General features: G+C 41.5%; 1 protein-coding gene across 1 annotated transcript in view; it reads right to left on the bottom strand.

The window, feature by feature from the left end:
* sntg2 (syntrophin, gamma 2) overlaps positions 1 to 24,645 on the bottom strand; it is a 221,215-nt gene extending 196,570 nt beyond the window's left edge. Inside the window, exon 1 of the mRNA XM_080193249.1 lies at positions 24,472 to 24,645. Coding sequence (XP_080049375.1) covers positions 24,472 to 24,645 — 174 coding nt within the window. The remainder of the gene's footprint in view (positions 1 to 24,471) is intronic.
* Between the last annotated feature and the right edge of the window lie 1,120 nt (positions 24,646 to 25,765).

Below are 25,765 nucleotides of genomic sequence, written 5' to 3'. Positions count from 1 at the left end.
AAAATTCAGCAACTGTGTAAAACCTGACAGGAGCAAACAGGCAAGAGAGAGCAGTGGGGGGATTATTGTGTATCAAATGGGATGGCTGGATCCTCTTCAAGAAGTGAACATGAAACCGAAGAGCAATTTTTCTAGGTTAGAGCCTGGTACACTCAACATTTCTTCTGAATGTTTGTTTTCACAGTTTGACAGGTAATTTCAAACTTCATGGATGTCAGTTTACATGCATTTCACACTCCTTCATCTGCACTCCCTTGCTGTCAGATCTCACTGCAACATAGGAGCAGCTTTTGCTGGATTTCTGATGAGGATTAAGAGGGTGGGAGGATAGGGAGGGTAGTATTAGTAGCATCAATATCATCAAGAATAGCAGATACCTTTTCCTAGCACTGCAGTCTATTATACCAATACAATAAGCACAAGTCCCTGATAAAGACAGAGGCAATGCATACACTCCACAGGACAGAGGAGGTAGTTATTGCGATTCAGCACGAAGGAGGCAAGATCCCTAACACATGGGCTGGTATTTTCTAGACTTGGCCATGGTGGAACCACCGACAGCAGCAACTGAAAATTTGGACAGAGTCAAAAATGCAGTGACTTTGGTGGGAACCAGAAAATCCCAGTGGTTGTCTACCATTGGAGGATCAATTCTCTGTGTATGTTGGAGTCTCACTGTCTTAGGGAGTTCAGGCTCTCAAGACAACTCACTGTTGATGTGTGAACCTTGTAGATGCAGAAAGAAGGACTAGAATAATGATTTTAATTACAATAATAGCAATATTGGCTTTAAAATGGTTATTCTAACCAAGGGTTAAGGATGCTGGGATTTTTGGTCACATTGTAATTAAAATCATATGCAGGTTATAAAATTGCTCTGAGTCATGACCTGGCCTGGGAACTGTGATCTGAAGCTTCCTGCATTGATCAAAAATGGAAAATTAGTTACTCTGGGGTAGACCTGATGGCATCGAGTTAATGGGTTTTACATGCAATCTGAATTAAGCATAATTATGTTGTTTACAAGTAATTTCGTTGGCTGTTCAACTCATGTGATCAGTTTCCAGTTACACAATTGGCTGGATATCAGAGAATCCTCTGGAAGGATGTGAAATAACTTGTAGATAAAAGACATGTGCAGCCTTTGTCTTCAGTGATAATTCCATGGAGATCCACTATCGCAAGAAGTGAGCTGTGAAGGAACTTCTTTAGAGAAGACTGCAAAGGTAGATTCCACATCAGAGATAGACTTTGGCTAGTTCTAAAACCCATTAGTATCTATTTTCAGTTAAATAACAAGAGTTAAAGTTCAGCAAAAAAGTGTTGGAATTGTTTTTAAGTTTGAGTTAGTACCTGAAATGTTAAATAAAGAGAGATTGTTGAATAAATTAAGAGTTGGCTCCTGTTTTTGCTAAATCACAAACTGGAATGATTGGAGTGTGTTTAAATTAGTATCCAAGTAATAACCTCCTCGAACAATTTCTTCCTTTATGAACCTGATGGTCACACACTGAGAAAGATCAATATAGTTCCCACCATTGCAGGGCACATCCTTCACTCTAGTACCACCTCCTGCCCCATCCCTCCTCCATCTCAGCAGGGCTGGTTTGCTGCAAGTGACATGCTATCTATTTTTGTCCTCTGACCCCAGGTTTGAGATCTTAGCTCCTGCTCTTGAGTTCATCGGTCACTACCATTCATCCCCGCTTGATTTGGGTGGTAGTCCTCACCTTATTTTAGTCTCTCAGATCGCTCAGCAGCATCTCCTGGTAAGAGTCTCAGTGCCGGGGGGTGGGGGGAAATACCACTAAGGTCCCTTGAACTGAACAAAAAAATTATCTTTGAGTCACACTTCACCCTGCCCACCCTTTGTGATAGATCAGGAAAGCCAGAAATGGAGCACTCAGGCCATGGCTCAGTTAAAGAGTTATGGTAAAACCCACTGCAGATCATAATGTGTTTCCAATCTGTTACAGACTCCAGAGTTCTAGCTTTCATAACTCAGTCCTTTGGAACAGTATACGTTGGTGAATGAAGTATGCAATTTAACATGCTTGTATATTCTCACTTAAATTCATGTAAACAGGGTCTTTGAGGGATTTTTCATACCAATTCTAAGGATTAAGATTGGTGTGTTATGTAGATTTTAATACACAAAGGCTTTAAAAACACCCTATTAAGCCTTAACAATATGTAAAGTATTGTTAATAACTGGTCAAATATTTGTGTTCAATCCCTTCTGATTTTTGTTAATATACATACATATTGCCCAATGCTTCATATTTGCTACTACAGCATATATTGACTGGCAATTCTTTAAATTTGTTAATCTAATTGATTTAATTCAATGTGAATGCAATCATTCTCCATGCCCATACTTATCCTACCAACCTTCAATCATCTTATTAAATTGATATTCATGCAGCTCCATTTGAAAAAGAGTTCAGCAGCAGAACTTAAATGTGCATTTAATGCAGAAATTGGACAGAAGTGTCAGTGACCTTCCATCTATGAAAGAATATTGAAGTAGAATGATTTTTCTTACTTCCATTGTTGGCCTCAGGCCCCTATGACTGAAGTACGGTCAAACTCAATGGGTGGTGTAGCCTCTTTTCAGTGTTTTACTATTACTTGGGCTGGGTTTTATGGTACTCCCACTCTGGACATGTCTTCAATAGGGAGGGGCACATAAAAAAAAATGAAAGGTGTCCAGCCCACAACCCCAAGAGATCTTCTGTAATACGATAGGTGGACAGGTGCTGAACTCTACAGCTCAACAGTCATACATAAATAAATAATTAAAGTCAACTGAACTCATTGCCAAGCCAGTTGACCAGTAGACTATACAGCCCACGCCACAACATGGATGGCATAGGACAGGTAGGCAGACCATTCTTGGGGACCCGGTATATAAAAGGCAGCCATTTCACCCACCTTGAACTTTGTCAGAATTTCAAGAGCCACTGATCAGTCAGACTGAGGGTGGGACTTGCTGTTCATTGAGGGGGCTGAAGTCATACTAAAGCCATCTCCACCCACCCCTCCCCTTCATCCCACAGACAGTATGCAGAAATCAGTAAGCAAAGAACTCTTGTATATAATATTCTAATCTTCATATTATCCCTTTCCTGTCATGGTTTGTGAGAGAAAAATACAGTGAATTATGAATCACTAAGTGAAAGTTAGAAAAGTTAGAAAAGTTAGCTTCATGCTGGCAAAGTGTTAAATAAAGAAATAGCGACATGTTCTTCAAAGTTAAACGATGAGATATCTTGCAGAAGATCAGAAAGGCTTGAATGATGCTGTCAACTGATTTCTGACAGAACTAGGACCTGAAAAGAAACGTGAATATTTGAAATCATCCATTTCTTGACATATTATTGAAAAGATACTAAATATTTATAATGATATCAGCTGTGAGGAAGGCAGGAATCTAGCACTGGATATAATATGAATAAGTTTGGGAGATATGGCAATTCTAAACATAATATCATAGAATCATAGAACCCTTCAGTGCAGAAAGAGGCCCTTTAGCCCGAGTCTGCACCAAACACAATCCCACTCAGGCCCTACCCCCATTTCCCTTAATATTATACCCACTAATCCCTCTAATCCACGCAACTCTGGACATTAGGGGCAATTTTTTAGGATGGCCAAATCAACCTAACCTGCACACCTGTAGACTGTGGGAGGAAACTGGAGTACCTGGAGGAAACCCACACAGACACGAAGAGAATGTGCAAATTCCACACAGACAGTGACCTGAGTCGGGAAGCGAACCTGGAGCTGTGAAGCAGCGGTGCTAACCACTGTGCTACCGTGCTGCCTGAATATGATGAATGAATGGAAGAACTGGATATGAGAGAAACCACTGGCTGGAATGCAACAAAATCAAGGAGGCACTGTAAAAGACAGGAATTTAATGAACTAACAATAACTAACAACAATGCTAAGATGGAATGTCTCAAAACAAAAAGTTGCTTTTGGATCAAGACTTGATGTGACACACAAACAATGTATTGAAAGACAACAGAAACCATGAAAGTTGAGGGCAAAGGGCCATGGGAAAAAGGAAAATGGAATTGTCTGGCTGCACAGTTGTATAGTTTGCACATTCTCATGATGTCTGCATGAATTTCCTCTGGGTGCTTTGGTTTTCTCCCACACTCCAAAGATGTGCAGGTTAGATTAGATTAATTAGCCATGTTAAATTGCCCCTCATTGTCAGGGGAAACAGCAGGGTAAACACATGGGGTTATGGGGATAGGGCCTTGGTGGAATGGTTGTTAGCCAAATGATCTCCTTCATACTATAGGGATTCTATGATTTTATAATTTAAAATAAGAGATTAAAAAACATTGAAATGAGAAATCTAAAACACATCATAGAAACTGAGGGAGAAAATATTATGTGGACAATGTGACATTAAAGGTGGCAAATGCAATCATTTTGCAAGATGATGCAATGGAACAAGCCACCTAAGGAACTTTACATCAACGTAGTATATTAAAATAAAAATGACACAGATTAGATAGTATCATTAGCAGTGAATAAAACAGTTCCAATAATGTGTAAGAAGTGTTATACGGGTGAATATGATATCTGAACCGGATTACAAGTGACTGTAGTAAAAAGCAGATTTGCAGTTGGCCAAAATAAAATGGACAGGCAACTCGAGATCAGACATTCCAGTGAAAGGAATGTGTATGCCAAAGATGTGTGTAAGAGCACTAAATACAAGTTATTATTTATGAAAGCTTCAAAAGATGTAAAGTCAATTTTAAGTCTGAGTGCTTATGAGAATTCGCTCTGGATAAAAGCTACTTAAAAGGATTAAAATTACACGGCAAATCTAACAATTTACGCGAAATTAGTTCAAGCATGAATTTGTTTGCCAGTGGATTATCAGGTCGTGATGAATAAACAGATCATTTCAGTAACATACTCATGCAGGGGAAGAATGAAAATGCAACCTACAAGAATGGAAGATTAACTCAAAGAATTAAACCAACAGGAAGTCATTGATATTTGTCGACCTAAATACCAAATTGTGTGCACAAGGTCCCACAATAGCAATGAGTTAAATTTATAGACAATCTGTTTTCTTAGTATTGGCTAAGAGTTAAACATTGGCCAGTATACTGGAGACTTTCTTCTGTGGTCCTCAGGAAATGGGATAGGATCCTATACATCCATTTGAAAGAGCAGTCTGTGCCTCAGTTTGGTGTCCAAACTGAAAGGTTTTGCACAGAAGTGCTGTAGAATGAAACAACACAGAAGGAAGTTATTTGGCTTGTAAAGTTATAGAGCTATCCAATTAGCCCCACTATGGTGCTCTTTCCCAGTGTACACATTGCACTAGTTTCAGTTAAACAAATAACTGACAACCAATCACTGATTCATTCCCCAGGGGTGATGTCTTGACCAGTCAAGGTCAAGCTGCCTAGTTTAAATTTCAAACAATGCCTGGCAGCTGTCAGTCACCATCAACTGGGGCATTCTCTATGGCATCATCTCTGCCAGAGTCCAACCAATCAGCATTTTCTTATCTAAGTTGATTTCCCCTCACACTGGCATTCTTGCAAAGTGTCCTGATGAGTGCAAGATGGAAAGCTTTGACATGTCTCTCTTTTTAAATAATATACAAGCTCTGTACTACCAAACATGTCCTTCAGAAGGACAGTTTCAAACATGTTTAAGGTGACCAAATAGAACCAGTCATTTGGAAACATGTAGTGTGAGGGTTCATGCAGCAGGTAATTCTGAATTTCTATGATTCTGAATTACAGGCTGTATAGAAGCTGCACTAATGCAAATATAGGGCAATTGATGGCAATATTTATGACCAACATTAGCTGATATGGAGATGAGATAAGCTCATTGACCACTGACAATTTAGCAATAAATTTGCTTAAGTTTTCCAAAATATAGTTAATATTAAAGGAAACCTTAATTTCTCTACTTCTTAAAAGACTGATATTAATGAATACAAAGAATAATAACCAGACTACAAAATTAAAACCTCAAATTTAAATCTGCTGAAAAAATATATGCACACCACTGCTGATGCACTATGACGAGCAACAGACAAGAGTGCAAAGTGAAGGAAAAATCTGATGCAGGTTATTTAGCTTAGTGTTATGGCAGGTGACAAGTTGAAGGTCGCCCAAATCCCAAAAGAACACTTGAACGTGCTATCACAACCATTTGCAATTTGTATGTTATGTCAAGAAAAAAGAACATTCAACCATTTGTGAAGATTTTAAAAATGTAAATTTAAACTTTTAAAATTAAAGACACATTACATTTACACAGTTCTACAGTACTTCTACAAAACATTTCCCAAAATATTTCTGCCTAATTAACTCAGAGCTAAGCATCCATTTTAGCAACAATCCTCAGATTTTAATCTATAACCATTTTCAATAATACAACCACAAATCTGCTGTTGCTATAGAGGACATCATACACAGTCTACTCTCTCTCTCTCAAACATCCAATGTTGGGAGCTAAAACATGAATCAAAGCTTGCAGACACAAACACTTTTTCTCAAAGAATGGCAAAAGCTGCTGTTTCCAGTTTACACTGCTTCAGGGTCTACCTTCTGTCTTCAACATCTCTTTAAATACATTTTTTTAAAATCTTTAACTTTACTGTTTCACATTCCTTTAGAAGTTCATTTTCTCAGAATGTACAGGTCTCTCATGTCATGCCAATTACTTCTCAGGTAAAAGTAAACTTCCTGCTTTGCTCTATCTACTCTCACAATATATCAGTTGTGCATGTATCATTTGAAATATAAAAGCTAAATCTCCCTCATCTCCTAATGTAAATTTTTATTCAGACTGCCCACAGGTCCTCCATCTTAGCTCTGCTCATCTCCCCTCTAAATTATTTGCTTTCACACCCAGCCCTTTGTTGATGTCCTAAAACTTATGGTCAATATTCTGTATTTCAAGCTATTGACACACACACACACACACACACACACACACACACACACACACACACACACACACACACACACACTCTATTTCACAGAATACCACAATGATCTTGGGAAAATATTGAAAAATTGAGTATTTCTTCACATCTCCACCCTAAGGGAAAATTAATTGTCATAATGATAAAATACAGTTTCCTTTCCTCAACCCATTTCACATTAGTTACTATTACTATACACACTAAAGTATTACAAAATAAGATGCATGCATTGACATGACAATATAGACAAGTCTGCTGTATCAATCAAGTTCATTTCAGTCCATTCCCCAGATATTAAAAGGTCCAATCTTCTTTGAAATTTAAATTCTCGACAACACTTCAGCAATCAGATTTTCCCACCCAGATGTATATAATCTGTAAGTTCAATAGCTACAATAACAAATGCTATCTGACTAGTCGAGCATTTCAATCTCAAAATGTTTCTTAAAAAATGTCAAATGATTGTGATCTGTGTAAACAACTGCTTTGAAGAATTGTTTGCAACATAAACTTCAAAACGCTGCAATGTTAAAAGCAGACTTAAAATTTCTCTCATTGGTGGAGTATTTTTTCTGATGTGTATTCAGCTTCTGTGAAAAATATCCCACCAGCTTTTCAATTCTTGTTTCATCTTCTTGTAATAACAGCACCGACACTCACATTATTAGCCAATTTAAATTGCTTGGCATAATTAGGTGCTGCTAAAACTGGGGCTGTTGCCAACACAGTTTTGAAATTGTTGAGTGCATTCTGGCACTCTGACATTCATTAAAGTTTCTTGTCCCTTTTTAATAGTTCAGTCAGTGAAGCAAACCAAACATTTAAAATTTGGTACAAATTTTCTGTAAAAACCCTTGGTGCCTGAAATTTCAAAACTTCTGGTTGTGTTGTGGCACTGGGAATTTTGCAATGGCTTTTACCTTCATGTCTTGTGGGAGCATCTGACTATGTCCAATGATGTGCCTAACTATGTAACTTTTGCCTTCATAAATTTATTTAACCACAGTTGATCAAACAGTCCTTTTAGATGTAGTAAATGCTCCTCATGACTGAAAGCCGCCAGCACAATTACTCAACTGCCGTGAAAAATATCCCACTGTGTCGGTGACTACTCCGATTTTAGCAGTATCTAAATACGCCAAACAATTTAAATTGACTAGTGATGTGAGTGTTGGTGCTATCGTTGTTACAAGAAGATGAAACACGAATTGAAAAGCTGGTGGGATATTTTTCATGGAAGCTGAATAACTGGATATATAAACAGCAGTCATTCAGTGATAACTTTGTTTGTTAGATCTTTGAAATGTGGCTTATTAATTCTTCATTCCCAATGGCATAACTTTGAACCTATAAAGCCCATCTGGCATTACAAAAACTGATCTCTCTCACTCTTTTCGATAAAGGTACTTGCATGTTCTCCCTGTGTCTGTGTGGGTTTCCTCCAGGTGTTCCGGTACTGAAGTACAAATTTCTAGAGTACTGAAGAATTCAGTACTCTAGAAATAAGCCAACGCTCACTATGGGATGGCACAGTTGCATTGTGCCTAGTGCTGTGTTGCCTTACCCACCAGTCAGAGTGCTGAGCAGTTAGCACTGCTCGCCTCACAACACCAGGAATCCAGGTTCAATTTCAGCTTTGGGTCACTGACTATATGTTTGTACTTTCTCCCTGTATCTGTGTGGGTTTTCTTCTGGAGCTCCAGTTTCCTCCCATAGTCCAAAGATGTCTGGATTAGGTGATTTTCCATGCTAAATTGACCGTTAGTGTCAGGGGGATTAGCAAGGTAAATGTGTGGGGTAACATAGAACATTACAGCGCGGAACAGGCCCTTCGGCCCACAATGTTGCGCCGACCAGTCTTATTTTTAAAAAAAAAACATTGACCCACTAATCTAAACCAATCCCTTTTCGTCCATAAACCTATCCACCAATCCCTTAAACGCCCCCAAACTAGGCGCATTTACAACTGCAGCAGGCAGGGCATTCCAGTCCCTCACCACCCTCTGGGTAAAGAATCTGCCCCTGACATCCGTCCTATAACTACCCCCCCTTAATTTAAAGCCATGCCCCCTCGTGCTAGATTTCTCCATCCGAGGAAACAGGCTATCACCATCCACCCTATCTAAACCTCTAATCATCTTATATGTTTCTATAAGATCCCCTCTTAGCCGCCTTCTTTCCAGTGAAAACAGCCCCAAATCCCTCAGTCTCTCCTCATAGGACCTCCCCTGCATACCAGGCAACATCCTGGTAAACCTCCTCTGCACCCTCTCCAAAGCCTCCACATCCTTCCTGTAATGTGGGGACCAGAACTGCACACAGTACTCCAAGTGCGGCCGCACCAGAGTTGTGTACAGTTGCAACATGACGCTGCGACTCCTAAATTCAATCCCCCTACCAATAAACGCCAAGACACCGTACGCCTTCTTAACAACCTTATCTACTTGATTCCCAACTTTCAGGGATCTATGTACACCTACACCTAGATCCCTCTGCTCCTCCACTCTATTCAAAGTCCTCCCGTTAGCCCTATACTCAACACATCTGTTATTCCTACCGAAATGGATTACCTCACACTTCTCCGCATTAAACTCCATCCGCCACCTCGCGGCCCAGCTCTGCAACCTGTCCAAGTCACCCTGCAAACTTCGACACCCTTCCTCACAATCTACCACACCTCCGACTTTGGTGTCATCAGCAAACTTACTAATCCACCCAACTATACCCTCATCCAGATCATTAATAAAGATTACGAACAGCAGTGGCCCCAAAACAGATCCCTGAGGCACACCACTCGTAACCGAACTCCATGATGAATAATTACCATCAACCACCACCCTCTGTCTCCTATCTGCTAACCAATTCCTGATCCAAGTACCTAAATTACCACCAATCCCATACATCTGCATTTTCTGCAGAAGCATACCATGGTGAACCTTATCAAACGCCTTACTAAAATCCATATATACCACATCTACTGCCTTACCCCTATCCACCTCTTTGGTCACCTTCTCAAAGAACTCAATAAGGTTAGTAAGGCATGACCTTCCCGCTACAAAACCATGCTGACTATCTCTAATCAATTCATTACTCTCCAAATAACTATAAATCCTATCCCTAATAATTCTTTCTAAAACCTTGTCCACTACAGAAGTAAGACTCACTGGTCTATAATTCCCAGGGAAGTCTCTGCTCCCCTTCTTAAACAATGGGACAACATTCGCTGTCCTCCAATCTTCCGGTACTATACCAGAGACCAACGACGACCTGAAGATCAGAGCCAGTGGCTCTGCAATCACCTCTCTTGCCTCCCATAGAATCCTAGGGTAAATCCCGTCTGGACCAGGGGACTTATCTATTTTCAACCCATCTAGAATATCCAACACATCCTCTGTATCAACTACAATACTTTCTATTTTACACCCCTTCACCCCAGTGACCTCCTCAGCTACATTCATATCGTCCTGCGTGAACACCGAAGAGAAATAATGGTTTAATGCCTCTCCAATCTCTTCCGGTTCCACACACAACTTCCCCCTACTGTCTGTAACTGGCCCTAATCTTGCCCTGACCAACCTTCTATTCTTGACATACCTATAGAACGCCTTAGGATTCTCCTTAATCCTATCAGCCAAAGTCATCTCATGCCCTCTTCTAGCCCTTCTTAACTCCCTCTTCAACTCCCTCCTAGCCAATCTAAAGCTTTCTACTGCACTACCCGAGCCCTCAAGCCTCATCCGAACATAAGCCTCCTTCTTCTTCCTAACCAACAAATCAACTTTTTTTGTGCACCATGGTTCTCTAGCCCTACCAATTCCTCCTTGCCTGACAGGGACATACCTATCACAGACCCACAGTAGCTGCTCCTTGAAAAAACTCCACATTTCAGACGTTCCTAGTCCCTGTAATCTCCTAGTCCAACCAATGCTTCCTAATTCTCTCCTAATGGCCTCATAATTACCCTTCCCCCAGCTAAAACTACTGACCCGAGGTTCATGCCTATCCCTTTCCATCACTAAGGTGAACGTAACCGAATTGTGGTCACTATCACCAAAAAGCACACCAACTTCCAAGTCTAGCACCTGGTCTGGCTCATTTCCCAGCACCAAGTCCAATATAGCCTCACCTCTAGTTGGCCTATCTACATATTGAGTTAAAAAACCTTCCTGCACACTTTGAACAAAAACTGACCCCTCTAACGAGCTAGAGCTATAGCTATTCCAATCAATGTTAGTAAAGTTAAAATCCCCCATAACAATTACCCTATTACTTTCACTCCTAACCAGGATCGTCTCTGCAATCCTTTCCTCAACCTCTCTAGAACTTTTTGGAGGTCTATAAAAGACTCCCAACAGGGTGACCTCTCCTCTCCTATTTCTAATTTCTGCCCATACTACCTCAACAGACAAATCCTCATTAAACTTCCTCTCTGACACTGTGATATAGTCCTTGACCAATAATGCTACTCCACCCCCCCTTCTACCTCCTTCTCTACTCCGACTAAAGCACTTGTACCCCGGCACCTGCAACATCCATTCCTGACCCTGCTCTATCCACGTCTCTGAAATGGCCACAACATCAAAGTCCCAGGTACTGGTCCACGCTGCAAGTTCATCCACTTTATTGCGAATACTCCTCGCGTTAAAGTATATACATTTCAAACCTCGCTCCGCCCCACCCTCACAATGCCGTGCAATGCCATCCCCTTCTATGCCCCCCTCACTTTCACCCCCTCTACCCAGGATCCCACCCCCCCTCTGAATCAGTTTAAACCACTCCGCATAGCCTTCACAAATTTACCCCCCAGGATATTTGTTCCCCTCTGGTTCAGATGTATACCATCACTCTTATAGAGATCCCATCTTCCCCAGAATGAGCCCCAATTGCTCAAGTAATTAAACCCCTCCCTCCTGCACCATCCCCTCAGCCACAAGTTCAAACTTTCCCTCTCCCTATTCCTCTCTAAACTATCCCGTGGCACAGGCAAGAGTCCAGAGATAACCACTCTGTTTGACTTGGCCTTTAGTTTCCATCCCAACTCCATGAAACTCTGCTTAATATCCCCTTCCCTTAGCCTCCCTATGTCATGTGTCCCCACATGAATTATAACTTGGGGTTGATCACCCTCTCCCCTAAGAGTCTTGAATATCCTCTCTGACACATCCCGGACCCCAGCCCCTGGTAGGCAACACACCAGCCCTGAATCCCTACCCTTACTACCAACTCTCCTATCCGTCCCTTTAACTGTAGAGTCCCCAATCACGAGGCCCAATCTCTTGCATCCCCTAGACACCTGAGCTTTTACAATAGGCTCACCCCCAGAGTCCTGCTCCCTTTGGCTATCCCCAGTTGATGCTTCCTCAACTGTAGCCTCCAGGACCGAAAACCTATTTTGGAGGGGAACAACCCCAGGGGATTCTCCTCCCACATGCTTCTTTCCCCTCCTCTTGACATTGACCCAAGACTGATTACTAGGAGTGACTATTTCCTTAAAACTCCTATCAATGTCTCTCTCTGCCTCACGAATTATGCGGAGCTCATCTAATACCACCTCCAGCTCCTTAACACGCTCCTCCAGAAGCTTCAATCTAAGACACTTCCTACAAGTAAAATCCCCTGAAACACTACTGGATTCCCTCACCACATACATCCCACAGGAGATGCAGCACACTGCCCGAACTGCCATCCCTGTAACAGGTAACAGCAAAAAAAAGTAAAAAATATAAAAAAAAATTCCCCACACTTATAATTAGGTTAGAGGAGGTGGGAGGGTGGGATTCTCTACTAGTGTAGAGAATCGGGTATCCTCTCTGGACTAATTTATAGGGTTAGAGGCCTGAAAAAACGGGAATGGTGTCTGTGTGGAATTGTGGTCTGTATAGATTCAATGGGCGAAATAGCTCCTTCTGTATTGTAGGAGTTCTATGGCACAGAGACTGTCAATTACCTCAGAACTGCTTCATCACCACCACCAAAACTTCTTCATAAGTGCGATGAAAAGCCCAATTTACCCAGTTAAAATAGTTTTCAATCAAAAAGGTCAGGCTGGAGAGAAGTGTTTGGTGCTAATATGAACACGTACATGGCCATGTGCAACACACTGAGTTGAACATGCAGGTGACTAGTGCTGTACCTGTTTCCAAAAGGAATCATATCAGAACCAATAACATCACTAATGTATGTGACTGCCTGACAAAGTGCTTCTGGCTGAGGAAGAGCATATGTTTTATAAAAGTTTAGAACAACATATTTAAGTTTATTTATCAGTGTTACAAGTAGGCTTACATTAACACTGCAATGAAGTTTCTGTGAAAATCCCCTCGCTGCCAAACTTCGGCACCTGTTCAGATACCACTGAGGGAGAATTTACCATTGCCAATCCATCTAACTAGCACATCTTTTGGACTGAGGGAGAAAACTGGGCTGCTCTAATATCTGTGGACAGAATATAATAGTGTTGCTGAAGACTACAAACAATGCAGGTGGGGGAACTTGATTGGCAGGAAGCAAAATGTCAGCTTCCCGGTGTCAGGATGAAATCTTCAACACAAGTCTGCAGCAGCTTAGAGCTGGATCTGGGATCCCAGCAGCAAGTGGCAGGAACCGATTGCTATATCATCAAAACACACCAGATTAAATGATATCTTTGTGATTAAGTCAAGAACAAATGTGAAATGCATGCCTTTACTTTCACAAATGGTCAAAGGTGGCAAGAAGCAGGCAAGGCAGTCTTCAAGGTGCAATCGAAACGAGTAGGAGGTCCTTTTTTTGTCTGGAGAAGGTCAGAGGAGGGTGATGGCAGGTAGTTGGAAGGTAACGAGGGGCGAGAATCATGGGTACTAGATGGTAGGTGATGGGTGACAGTTGTTCAAGGATAATAATGGGAGGATCAAGGCTGCCCAAGGCAGGGATAGGAGAAGGGACTGAAGGCAATGAAGGGAGGTTGGAGGGTGACGGCTTGCAGCTCTGGTGAGCGAGGACATCCCCAGGGATGGTGATAGTGATGTGACATTGTAAGATATGGTTCAGTGAGTGTCAAGCTATTACTTGACTAGCCTGTGAGACAGCTTTCCCAATTTTTTATTTATTTGTTAATGTCACACATAGGCTGAAGTTACTGTGAAAATCCCCTAGTTGCCACACTCTGGCGCCTATTCAAGTACACTGAGGGAGAATTTAACAATGTCAGTGCACCAAACTCACACAACTTTGGACTGTGGAAGAAACCGGAGCATCTGGAAGAAACCCATGCAGACACAGGGAGAATATGCAGACTCCGCACAGACAGTGATCTAAGACAGGAATTGAACCTGGATCCTTGGTATTATGAGCCAGCAATGCTGACCACTGTGCCACCATGTTGCCACAAATCCCCAGTCACAAATCCCCAGATATTTGCAAGGAAGATTTTGCAGGGTCGACAGGGTTAATTTGCTGTTGTCATTTCTGGTGCCTCAGTTGATGCCGGGTGGTTTGTCTGGTTTTATTCCTTTTAGAATTTCTAGTGGTTTGATACAATTGTGTGGCTTGCTAGGCCATTTGAGAGAGCATTTAAAAGTCAGCCGCATTGCGATTGGTCTGGAATCACATCTAGGCTGTTGTTCGTCCATCGTCATCAATGAGGACCTTGACACCATTAGTCATTTTGAGGCCGGTTGCGGTGTGTCCGAATGTGACTGATCAGGCCAATTCAGGCACGGAATGTCCTGGCACATACTGGACAGACTTGTGTAGACACTGTAGTTGTTGCGCTGGTGGCTCTGGACTTGCGTAGCTTGCACTTAAGTTGTGCTTCAGCAATACAACTTACTTTGTAAGCTTGACAGCCTTTGTGGATGAGGCAGTGCCAGATAGGGCGGTTTTGTGCCAGCATTTCCCAGGTGGTCGTGCCTATGTCAAGCAACTTCAGGGAGGCCTTGAGTATGTCTTTGAAACGTTTCTTCTGCCCTCATTGTGAGCATCTTCCAGCAGAGAGCTCCCCAAAAAGGAGCTGCTTGGGTATACACTCGTCTGACATACAGATGACATGACCTGCCCACCGGGTCTGCGCTCTCATCAGCAGTGTGTGGACTGATGGTAAACTTGCTCTACAGAGAACTTCAGTGTTTGGTACTTTGTCTTGTCATCTGATGCCTAATATTCTGCGTTGACAAGTCACGTGGAAACAATTGAGCTGTCTTGCATACTTTCAATACACAGTCTACACTTCACAGGCATACAGGCAGGTAGTGAGTACTGCGGCGCTGTAGACCTTCAGTTTTGTTGCTGGGCTGATTCCTCGACGTTCCCATACAGTGGAACGCAGTCTACCGAAAGCAGAACTTGCCTTTGTTATTCTGCAGTTAACTTCTGTATCAATAGTCACTGCTTGGGAGAGGGTGCTGCCAAGATAAGAGAACTGGTCCACTGCCTGTAGTTTCTGCCCTTTGATTGTGATCATGGGTTCTGTGTACAGTGCATGAGGAGCAGGCTGGTGCATGACCTCGGTCTTTTTAATGTTGATGGTGAGTCCAAAGTTGTCACAAGCTGTAGAAAATTTATCCATACTGGCTTACATCTCTGGCTCTGAGTCAGTATGATGTGGGTATGCCGGCGTTGGACTGGCGTAAACACAGTAAAAAGTCTGACAACACCAGGTTTTAGTCCAACCTATTTATTTGATAATATACTCGCAAGCTTTCGGGGTTAGCCCCTTCGTCACCTGACACATTTACCCGCACTATATTCCATCCATCAAGTTTTTGCCCACCCACTTAATCTGTCTATATCCCTCTGTAAACTCTGTTATCCTTATCACTTGCCTTCTCATCTAGTTTGTGTAAACCACAAACTTGGCAACATTACACTCACTTTTCTCATCCAAGTCATTAATATATATTGTAAATAATTGTGGCGCCAAAGCAGATCCCTTTGGCACCCACTAGTTACAGGTTACCATCCTGAGAATGCCTAACTCTGTCTTCTAACAGTTAGCCAATCCCCTATCCATCTAATATACTATCCAACATCTACGGTATCTTAGCAAATTTTTTTTTTAAATTCAAATATTCTGGTTCAATTGGTTCTCCTTTATCTATCCTGCTCATTTCCCCTACAAATTATTCAAATACATTTGTCAGGCCTGATTTCTCCTCCTTGAATCCATGCTAACTTTGCTTGATTTTTTTCTTATTCACTCATGGGACTTGGGTGTTGCTGGCTGGCCAGTACTTACGGCCAATCACAGAGGCCAGACTTCCTTTCCTAAAGGACATTAGTGAACCAGATGGATTTTCCTGACGATTATCAGTAGATTCTTGATTCCAGTTTTTTTTTATTGAATTCAAATTCCACCATCTGCCATGGCTGGATTTGAACCTGGGTCCCCAGAACTAGCTGAATTTCTGGATTAATAGCCTAGCGATATTACCACTCGGCCATCACCTCTCCATTGATTATGTGTTTCTAAATGATCTGCTATTGCATCCTTTATGCTGGACTCTAACCTTTTCCCAAAGACATAATTAATGAGTCTAGCTTTTAATTCCATACTTTTTCTTTCTTAGTCAAATTTGAATTCAAATAATCTTGAAAGATGTTCAAAATAAGAATATTACTGTTTGAAGCAATTCCCATGTATGCTTTCTGGCCAATAACACTTTTCAAAAGCTGCAGATAGCATATTAATGAGTGAACAAATTGAAGCAGCAGCAATGAATAAATATCAAACTAATTACAAGACTGTAATTATTCTAAGTACAGAAAATATTGCTTTCATGTTTTGAGAAATTATGTCACATTTGGCAGTGACACAGCTTTTTCCCCTTATCAAATTCACTGGGAAACATTTAATATCTGTCTCTCAGAAATTTCATTCTCCACCAGTTTCAATCTTCCTTTGTTCTCCTTTTCTATAAAATCTAACATCTGTCAATTTTGTAATAAGAGTAATTCACATTGACCTGCTTGATAAATCCTTTGATCACTGAAAGCCTTGCTAATCTCTTCTCCGATTCCTATTCGGTTTATATTCATATCCCTCTCTAAAAGCATCTTTGGAGGTTTTACTTCAGTAAAAAAGTATAAAAGACAGCTGTTCGACTATTTTCTCATTTTCCTTTCCATTCACGATCGTCTCATCTTCACACATTCAATTGTCCTTGCGCATTGAGCAATAATGTTGACACTTTTAAATCTGTCAGGACAGAGCCAATAGTATGGAATTGTGGAAAATAGGGCAATCTTACTCGTGATGTTTAACTGTTTTGATGTAATAATATGGAGTAGTCTCATCAGTTTTGCCCAATTACAAAATACAGTTTCATTAGCAAAAAAAAGGAATTACTTCTCAAAAATTGTGAAGTGATGCTAAGGGGGATATTCTGAAGCTTCCTGCCTGGGATGTTAGAAATGAGATGGTAGCTTCTTGAAAATTGCAGGAAAATGTGTACTGTCCCTTTCCTGCAATCACCATTTTGCTGAGTCTACAAAATTAGTGGCCAGGCAGCCCAAGGTTCCTGAATTAACAATTTACTTGCCTCCGCTGACACTCTCTCCCCTCTTGAAGTAGACGACCCCATCCAGCAATCTGCCTTTATTTAGGCCTGCAAGCTGCGGCAGGTTGAAATCAGCGGGTTGCCCTGGATGCCTGTTTTCCATTTGCCAGCTCTAAATTGGTGAGGTTTAACCTTCAAAATAGTGCCATGAGGTCCAAATACCTTATGGAGGGAATGTTGGAATTCATAAACACTTTTTGGCCCGTCAGTCTCTTCAAATTAAAAGATGAGATGGTCTTGAATTCTCTTCCTGTTAAAAATAGAGCTCAATGATTGCTGTTGAAAATGCAGACAATTAATTTCAGTTCGTGGAGGATCAGGAAGGATGAAATTATTGTGTATCATCATTCAAATAGGTCTTTACTGGCAAAATCTAATTTGGCTGGTCTGAACTAAACTAAATGTCTCACTTGAAAGAAGACACACCTTTAGTATTGCTTCAGCTACGCACTGATTATTCAGCCTATAGCATATATAGTCAAGTGCCTTAAGTGTGAGGTGTTGACCACAACCTTTTGTTGCGACAGTGGAAACTCTATCATTGAGCCATGTAATCACTCTCTTCAAAGTAGTAATTCCTTGCAAACTGCATCATTCATGTTAAATACAGGCACCATACTGTAATGCTTATGTTATAGCTCTGAAAATACAGAGAACAGGAGTTCAAATCCTATCAGTGGTTTGAGAATTTGAATTCAGCTTAAAATTATTTGGCTATAAAAAAAACAGCGTCAATATCAAAGAAATGACCATAACATGTTACATTGTATAAAACAAAGTGTCTTTTCTAGTTGATGAGCTTCTGCTGTGGCCGAGAAAGCCCCTCATTGGATCAAAACACTTCACAAAGAATACGCTCACCATATGTGGCAATTTAAGAAGAAACCCCCACCATCAGTTTCTCAGACAACAAAGAATGAGCAATAAATTCTTGCCTAACCAGCAATCCTATGAATGATTGAAACAACCTGAGTGGCAGAAGAATTAACTATCGTAATCAATACTGGTGATTAGTCAGATTAACTTGTGTCACAATAAACTGCTTCTGTGTTGCTTTCATGTCCACCACTCCATCTGAACTTTGCAAAAGGGAGGCGGATGAAAAATGAGGATTAAGCTAGCGTTGGACCGAAACAGGTTCCAATGCTGGAGAAACTCTCTCCCACTGCTAAAGCCGATGAGGAAAGGGAATTAAAATAAATTAGTTGGCTTAAATCAAAGATGAATTGAAACAAGAACAAACAGTTCCTGTAACTGGTACACCCACTTGCCTTTTTGAAATCTAATCTTCTGTTAAATTCTTTTTAGGATTTGATGAAAACTATTTTTTAAAGATTCACAGCATCAATTATTTTAGCAGTTGAGAATAGCTTGACTGCTGTGGCACTACCCTAAAATGCCAGAACTTCAATTCCTGCCTTTTGTTCTCAGCAGTAGATACACATCGATCTAATACTTGTGCTCCCCAGTGCATCATACTCAGGAGGTAACTGAAAGACCTCTCCCCTGCCCCAGAGGTCTGCACACGAGGATTACAAGCTGTTGGGAAAATCATATCTTCACCAACTGTATTTTCTATTTAAAGTTTGGAAGAACATTGCATCATTTGGACACTTGGATTTTTTTTTGAAAAGATCATAAGTTCACCACGGACTGTCAACAAGCATACCTTTTCTAGGAAATCACCTGATTTCAGCTCTCTGATCACCATGGCTCTTGAGGAGGGGAGAGGGGGCTGGTGGTGGGGGTGGGGGGTGGGCGGTGGGCGAGGGAGAGAGATGTTTGTTTGTTTTCATTACAATTGTCTTAATCATTATGGAAAAAAATGGCTTAAAAAGAAAGGCTTGATGGTTTCCTGGAAATCACTTGACAGGATGAGATTTAAACTCAGAATCTGAAATTAAGTATATTGTTGTTATCAACCTGCAGCCATGAAATCCTTATTTGATTATAACTTGTCTGCATTTGGAAACCTGTAAAACTGAGACAGGAAAAATTGATCTAGCTCTGAAGCTCCATTGGAGAGAACCTCCAGACATTTACTGTTACCAGTGACTTGTCTTCACAAGATGGAACTGCAGAGCAACAGCATCAAAACCTTGCAAACTTTATCCTTTATAAAGCCTACTCACCAAAGTCAATTTCTGTAGCAACCTCCATTTGACTGTGGCCTGCGTGTGCGCGTGCATGTTTGTGTTTGTGTGCCTGTGTCTGGGCACACAACTGTACGTGGTGTGTGCAGGGACAGATAGTTATACTTCCAGAGTATAATTGTCCATTAACCAATTATGGCAACTTTTTTTTTAAAAAAGTTTTGTTTTATAATAAATCAGAGTTTATTGAACAAAGCTTAGTTAAAGTTTCTTATTTTGGGTCTAATAGCAGCAAAGGTAAATAATTGGCTATTTGTGAGAGTGAATTTTAAAGTAATGATGTTTTACCTCGGGAATAGTGGGGCTCGTCAAACTGCACATACCTTCTAACCTGGCCGTTGCAATGCAAATATTACTGGAAATTCAAACTTCAGTTGGGCAATTATCCAACTATCCCTCAATCCTTGTGTTCCTTCAACCCTCATAGTACCCTCTGGACCACCTCCCCCATTCCCACCTACTCCCACCATCCTGCCAACTACCATCCTCAACTCTCCTACCCCCGACTACCCTCTTCACAATCCCCCACCACCCTGAATAACTTTTTAGCTCCTGAACTGCGGTTGACTACCCTAACCACCCCACTGCACCCTCAACTCCCGATTGCCTTCCCAACCTCCCAACTACCACAACCCACCCTGAGAATTCTCCCATCTGCTCCATTATCCCTCACCTCACCAGATTTCCACAATCCCATCTACACCCTGACTCCTAAGACAGACCCTCCCCCCCCACTCCATTGACTATCCTCACTGGCTAATTCCCGATCATCCAACCATCCCCAGCCCCGACGACCACACTATGCCCTTTCCACTGACCATCCTATCCCCCACCCCATGAATTTCCTACACCCCTCCCTACCCGTGCTGACTCAATCCTTTTAACTGACCTTCCCTATGGCTTCTCAAGTAGCTGGACCTTTAAACATACCTGCTTTATGCCAGCTAGTACCATGAGAAAGGAGGCATGTCTTTCTTTCATCTGACTCCCTGGTTTCCTGGACATTGCACTGCATTATTCTCACCCGGTTCAAGTTGGAAGGTCAGATGAGAAAGGTATGGCTGCATTTTACTAAAAGGGAATACGATTGAAGTGGCAATCTAACTGTGATTACCGCTCTAATGTTATGGCCTGTAATATACAGTAAAAAGTCTGACAACACCAGGTTTTAGTCCAACCTATTTATTTGATAATATACTCACAAGCTTTCGGGGTTAGTCCCTTCGTCAGGTGAATGGAGAGTTCTGGCCTCAGACAGAGCTTATAAAGCACAGACAGTTTAGAGATTACTGATTAGAATGCGAATCCTTACACCTAACCTGCTGTTCAAGACCTGAAGTGGCTGATAATGTGAGTGGAAGGAGCACTGATCACAGTTTAAAGAGATGTGTATTGTCTCCAGACAGTACAGTAAGTGAGGTTCTGCAAACCCAGGCAAGTCACGGGGGTTACAGATAGTGCGACATGAACCCAAGATCCCTGTTGAGACCGTCCTCATGTGTGCGGAACTTGGTTATCAGTCTCTGTTCAGCGACTCTGCACTGTCGTGTGTCGTGAAGGCCGCCTTGGAGAATGCTTACCCGAAGGTCAGAGGCTGAATGCCCGTGACCACTGAAGTGTTCGCCAACAGGAAGGGAACAGTCTTGCCTGGTGACTGTCGAGCGATGTTCATTCATCCGTTGTCGTAGCGTCTGCCTGGTCTCCCCAATGTACCATGCTTCGGGACATCCTTTCTTGCAATGTATCAGGTAGACAATGTTGGCCGAGTTGCAAGAGTATTTACCATGTACCTGGTGGATGGTATTCTCACGTGTGATGATGGTATCCATGTCGATGATCCGGCATGTCTTGCAGAGGTTGCTGTGGCAGGGTTGTGTGGTATTGTGGTCACTGTTCTCCTGAAGGCTGGGTAGTTTGCTGCGAACAATGGTCTGTTTGAGGTTGTGTGGTTGTCTGAAAGCAAGAAGTGGGGGTGTGGGGATAGCCCTGGCGAGATGTTCGTCTTCATCAATGATATGTTGAAGACTCCGGAGAAGATGTCGTAGCTTCTCCGCTCCGGGGAAGTACTGGACGACGAAGGGTACTCTGTCCACTGTGTCCCGTGTTTGCCTTCTGAGGAGATCGGTGCGGTTTTTCGCTGTGGCGCATCGGAACTGCTGATCTATGAGTCGAGCACCGTATCCTATTCTTATGAGGGCATCTTTCAGGGTCTGGAGGTGTCTGTCATGATCCTCCTTATCTGAGCAAATCCTGTGTATACGGAGGGCTTGTCCATAGGGAATGGCTTCTTTAACATGTTTAGGGTGGAAACTGGAGAAGTGGAGCATTGTGAGATTGTCTGTGGGCTTGCGGTACAGTGAGGTGCTGAGGTGACCGTCCTTAATGGAGATGCGTGTGTCCAAGAATGCAACTGATTCTGGGGAATAGTCCATGGTGAGTCTGATGGTGGGGTGGAATTTGTTGATATCATCATATAGTTGTTTCAGTGATTGTTCACCATGAGGCCAAAGGAAGAAAATGTCATCGATGTATCTAGTGTATAGCATTGGTTGAAGATTCTGTGCAGTGAAGAAGTCTTGTTCGAACCTGTGCATGAAGATGTTGGCATATTGAGGTGCAAATTTGGTCCCCATGGCTGTTCCATGTGTCTGGATGAAAAACTGGTTGTTGAAGGTGAAGACATTGTGGTCCAGGATAAAGCGGATGAGTTGTAAAATTGCATCTGGAAACTGGCAGTTGTCAGCATTGAGTACTGAGGCAGTCGCAGCAATGCCATCGTCGTGGGGGATGTTGGTGTAGAGCGCTGAGACATCCATTGTGACGAGGAGTGTCCCTGGTTCAACTGCTCCGTGTGTGCTGAGTTTCAGTAGGAAGTCTGTAGTGTCGCGACAAAAGCTGGGGGTTCTTTGTATAATGGGTTTAATATACAAGCAGACGACTGTGACCTCAAATAATGAATGTGCATAATCTACATGGGCTGTCAACACTTCTCAGAAAAAAATAATGACCACAGATACTGTGATGATTATACTCATTTAAGCTAAACAGGGAAAAAAAAATCTATTAATTGCGCAATTAAGTGAAGTTTTAATAGTTTGGTTAGTTTGACACACTCAGAACAACAGTTCATTTTCTGCAATTATCTCACAAGTTTCTCCATTGGTTTTGTCAGTTAGATTTTCTTCAGATTTACATGGCAATCTTGGTCTTTAATGGTAGGGGTTATATTTTTTCACACTAATTTGAGACAAAAGGTCAATGAAAAAGTAAAGCGGAACATTCTTTTGTTCTCAGTCTGTGTTTTCACAAAAGTTAGCTGAAGACAGAGAGCTCCAGGCACTGAAAGACTTTTCACTTAAGTCAGTAACAACTAAAGTGATATTTACCCTGTACTGTGGAATACAAACATCTCACTAGCCTCCCTCTCTGCTATTGGCATTTCCAGCAGTTCACCAGGACATAAATCAACTTTGTTAGTGCCACATTTATCTTAGCCACAGCTGTCCAAATTACAGAGCAAGGAAAGCTTACCAAAAAATACTGCCTTAAAAAACAAACTACAGGGCTTCGCACTTCCCAAGTTTCAGAGATAGAATTCAACCAGCTTGATTAATTGGCTTAATCAAAGGTGAATCCTGTTCCTCTTTCCTCTCCCATTGCACTTATTCATTTTACTCTCACATGACAAGGACACTAATCTTTAGCTACAGTTATTAGTTCTCATCATTAGTAACACCAGAGGACTTGTGCGAGCTCCTAGTCTATTTTTTACTCCATTAATTCTCAGCACGACTCTCCATTGTCGTTCAGACAAAAGGATACTTCATAAACAAAACAGAACCATCATCAATATCAGTCGATGATGGAATAGCGCAAGGCTACCCATTCAGGCAGTATCAGAGTTTCTTCCTTGAAGGTGGAAGTCCAGCAGTGATCTCACCAAGTACTGACCAAACAGAGTTGGCCAATTGCTTGCATGATCTAGCCTGAATGACACATTATTTAGTCAGGAATTAAACATTCTATCAATTCTGGCGCAATGAATCTTCTGTCAGAACAACTTTAACTATAACTGATTGCTCTCTTTGCGCGACCATTTATTTGCTTTAAATAGGCTCCGGGTAGGGGAAATTTCATCAGTTCAGAACTTATGAAATTCAAAATACATTGTGCATTATTGCAACACTGCTACAAATAATGAACGGAGAATATCTGCCTCACATGTCAACTCATAACTCTCATCCATTTCAACTTGATTGTTCATTTTCCATTATATTAATTGGTCTATGATTACTAGGTACTTAAATCCAATGAATATAACATTGATCAGTTTCCTCGATTCTTAATATTATTAATACCAAGAAAGAAGATGTACTCAATTATACATTCAGGGAGCAGATAATGTTTTAGCACATAATTAATGTTTTCTTTTGCTTTCAATACGACGGTGCTGGAAAGTGGAACTTGTTGAACTTCAGACATTTATCAAGAGCACCCAGCAATTCCAGGATCAATTTAGCCTGGCCCATCAACCTAACCTGCATATTTTGCACTGCAGCTATTCTTTGGTCAAAATTTAGTGCCGATTAACACTGGTCAATGCTCACTGGAAGTTGGATTAACATTGTTTGAACTAATTTCATATTGGGCCTTACAGACAGCAGGGCGAGGGAAATATTTGTCATCAGTCTGGAGGGCAGGTTCGTACTTAAACAATTGTTACAGTCTTTATTTCCTCATTTAGTTCATTTGAGAACACATAGCTTCAAAGCATTTGGCATCAAAATAAACTACTTACATTTGAATCAGAATCACTTCCACTGACACAAATAACATCTTGCTTTTGAATTGTTATAACATCTTTTGATAGCTTTAGTCGGATGTCATAGGCATTTTCAGACTCCTCATCAAAAAGACGTGCTATCCCAGTCTTCGTCTGTAAAACAAAGAAGTGATTTTGTTTGTAAAACATCACATATGTTATAATCATTTTATAATCTTGCTAACAAAACACAACTGTTGTTCATTCCCACTTTTCCAATTCACATGATTTGGAAATGAATTTATCCCAGTTTTCTCCCTTGCCCTCCGAAAGTGGTTAGCCTCATTGGGCTGTAATAGTGCTGAGAGTACAGACATTGGCAGCACTTCACTGAGTGCCATTCTTCACACCTGAATCCAGACAATCTGTATAGTTTTAATACAGGCTGTTGGAAATGGAGCTTTTCACAATGGTACTGTGCTCACCTTACATATGACACAATTTCCAGAATTGATCATACAATGATTATCGGTACAAACATTGGCTCATTGGCACCTTCACATATCCAGGTACACCAATGCTGTACTGGTTGAGATCAAAATCAGTAAAATCAAAGGATGAAATTTAGAGTCTACTGGTTTGTCCACTTATAACCACAAAGCAGATTGCACTTGCTGATCTTTGCCTCACCGAACCCTGACTCACTTGCATTATGGGGGCCCAGCCAGAAGCTACAATATAAGCTAAGAAAGAGAGTCAGCTGCTTGGCTGGGAACACCTTCCCTTCACCTTTTTACATAGCTTGCAAAGGACCTACATCAAATGTGAATGACCCAGGTAATGGGAGCGTCGTGTAGAGGGGTGGAAATTGGATGTAATGGGTCTCTGACCTGGGGGAATGTTGAATTTCTATGCCCAACGAAGAAGGTTATTCACTGTTTGGGTTTAAGATGCCTATTATATTCCTCCAGTATAATGAGCAGCAGCCAAACTAAAGCCAGGACAACATTCTGCACCGTTGTTTAAAAATTGCGATACACAAAGAAACACCTGAACAACAATAATTGCAATCAATATGGGAGTCAGAATATCTTGATTTTCTCAAAATTACAAGAGAGAGGGGCAGCCAGACAAATGGAATTCTTGAGCATCCATGGATGGGGAGCTGAAATATCATTGAGTGGCATCCCCTCCACATAAAAACATAGGTGTAGACCCTATCACCTAAGGGGAAGGTTGGCCTGTGCTCGTCAGGACATAAGGATGGCAGCAAAACTGGAATGGTGCCACACCAATCCTGTGGTGTGCTTCAGATGTCTGGGAACTATAA

Source organism: Carcharhinus amblyrhynchos, chromosome 7 (assembly GCF_965287045.1).
Source record: "Carcharhinus amblyrhynchos chromosome 7, sCarAmb.v2.hapA, whole genome shotgun sequence".
Classification (NCBI taxonomy): domain Eukaryota; kingdom Metazoa; phylum Chordata; class Chondrichthyes; order Carcharhiniformes; family Carcharhinidae; genus Carcharhinus; species Carcharhinus amblyrhynchos.
This window is presented reverse-complemented; position numbering and strand designations above follow the sequence as displayed.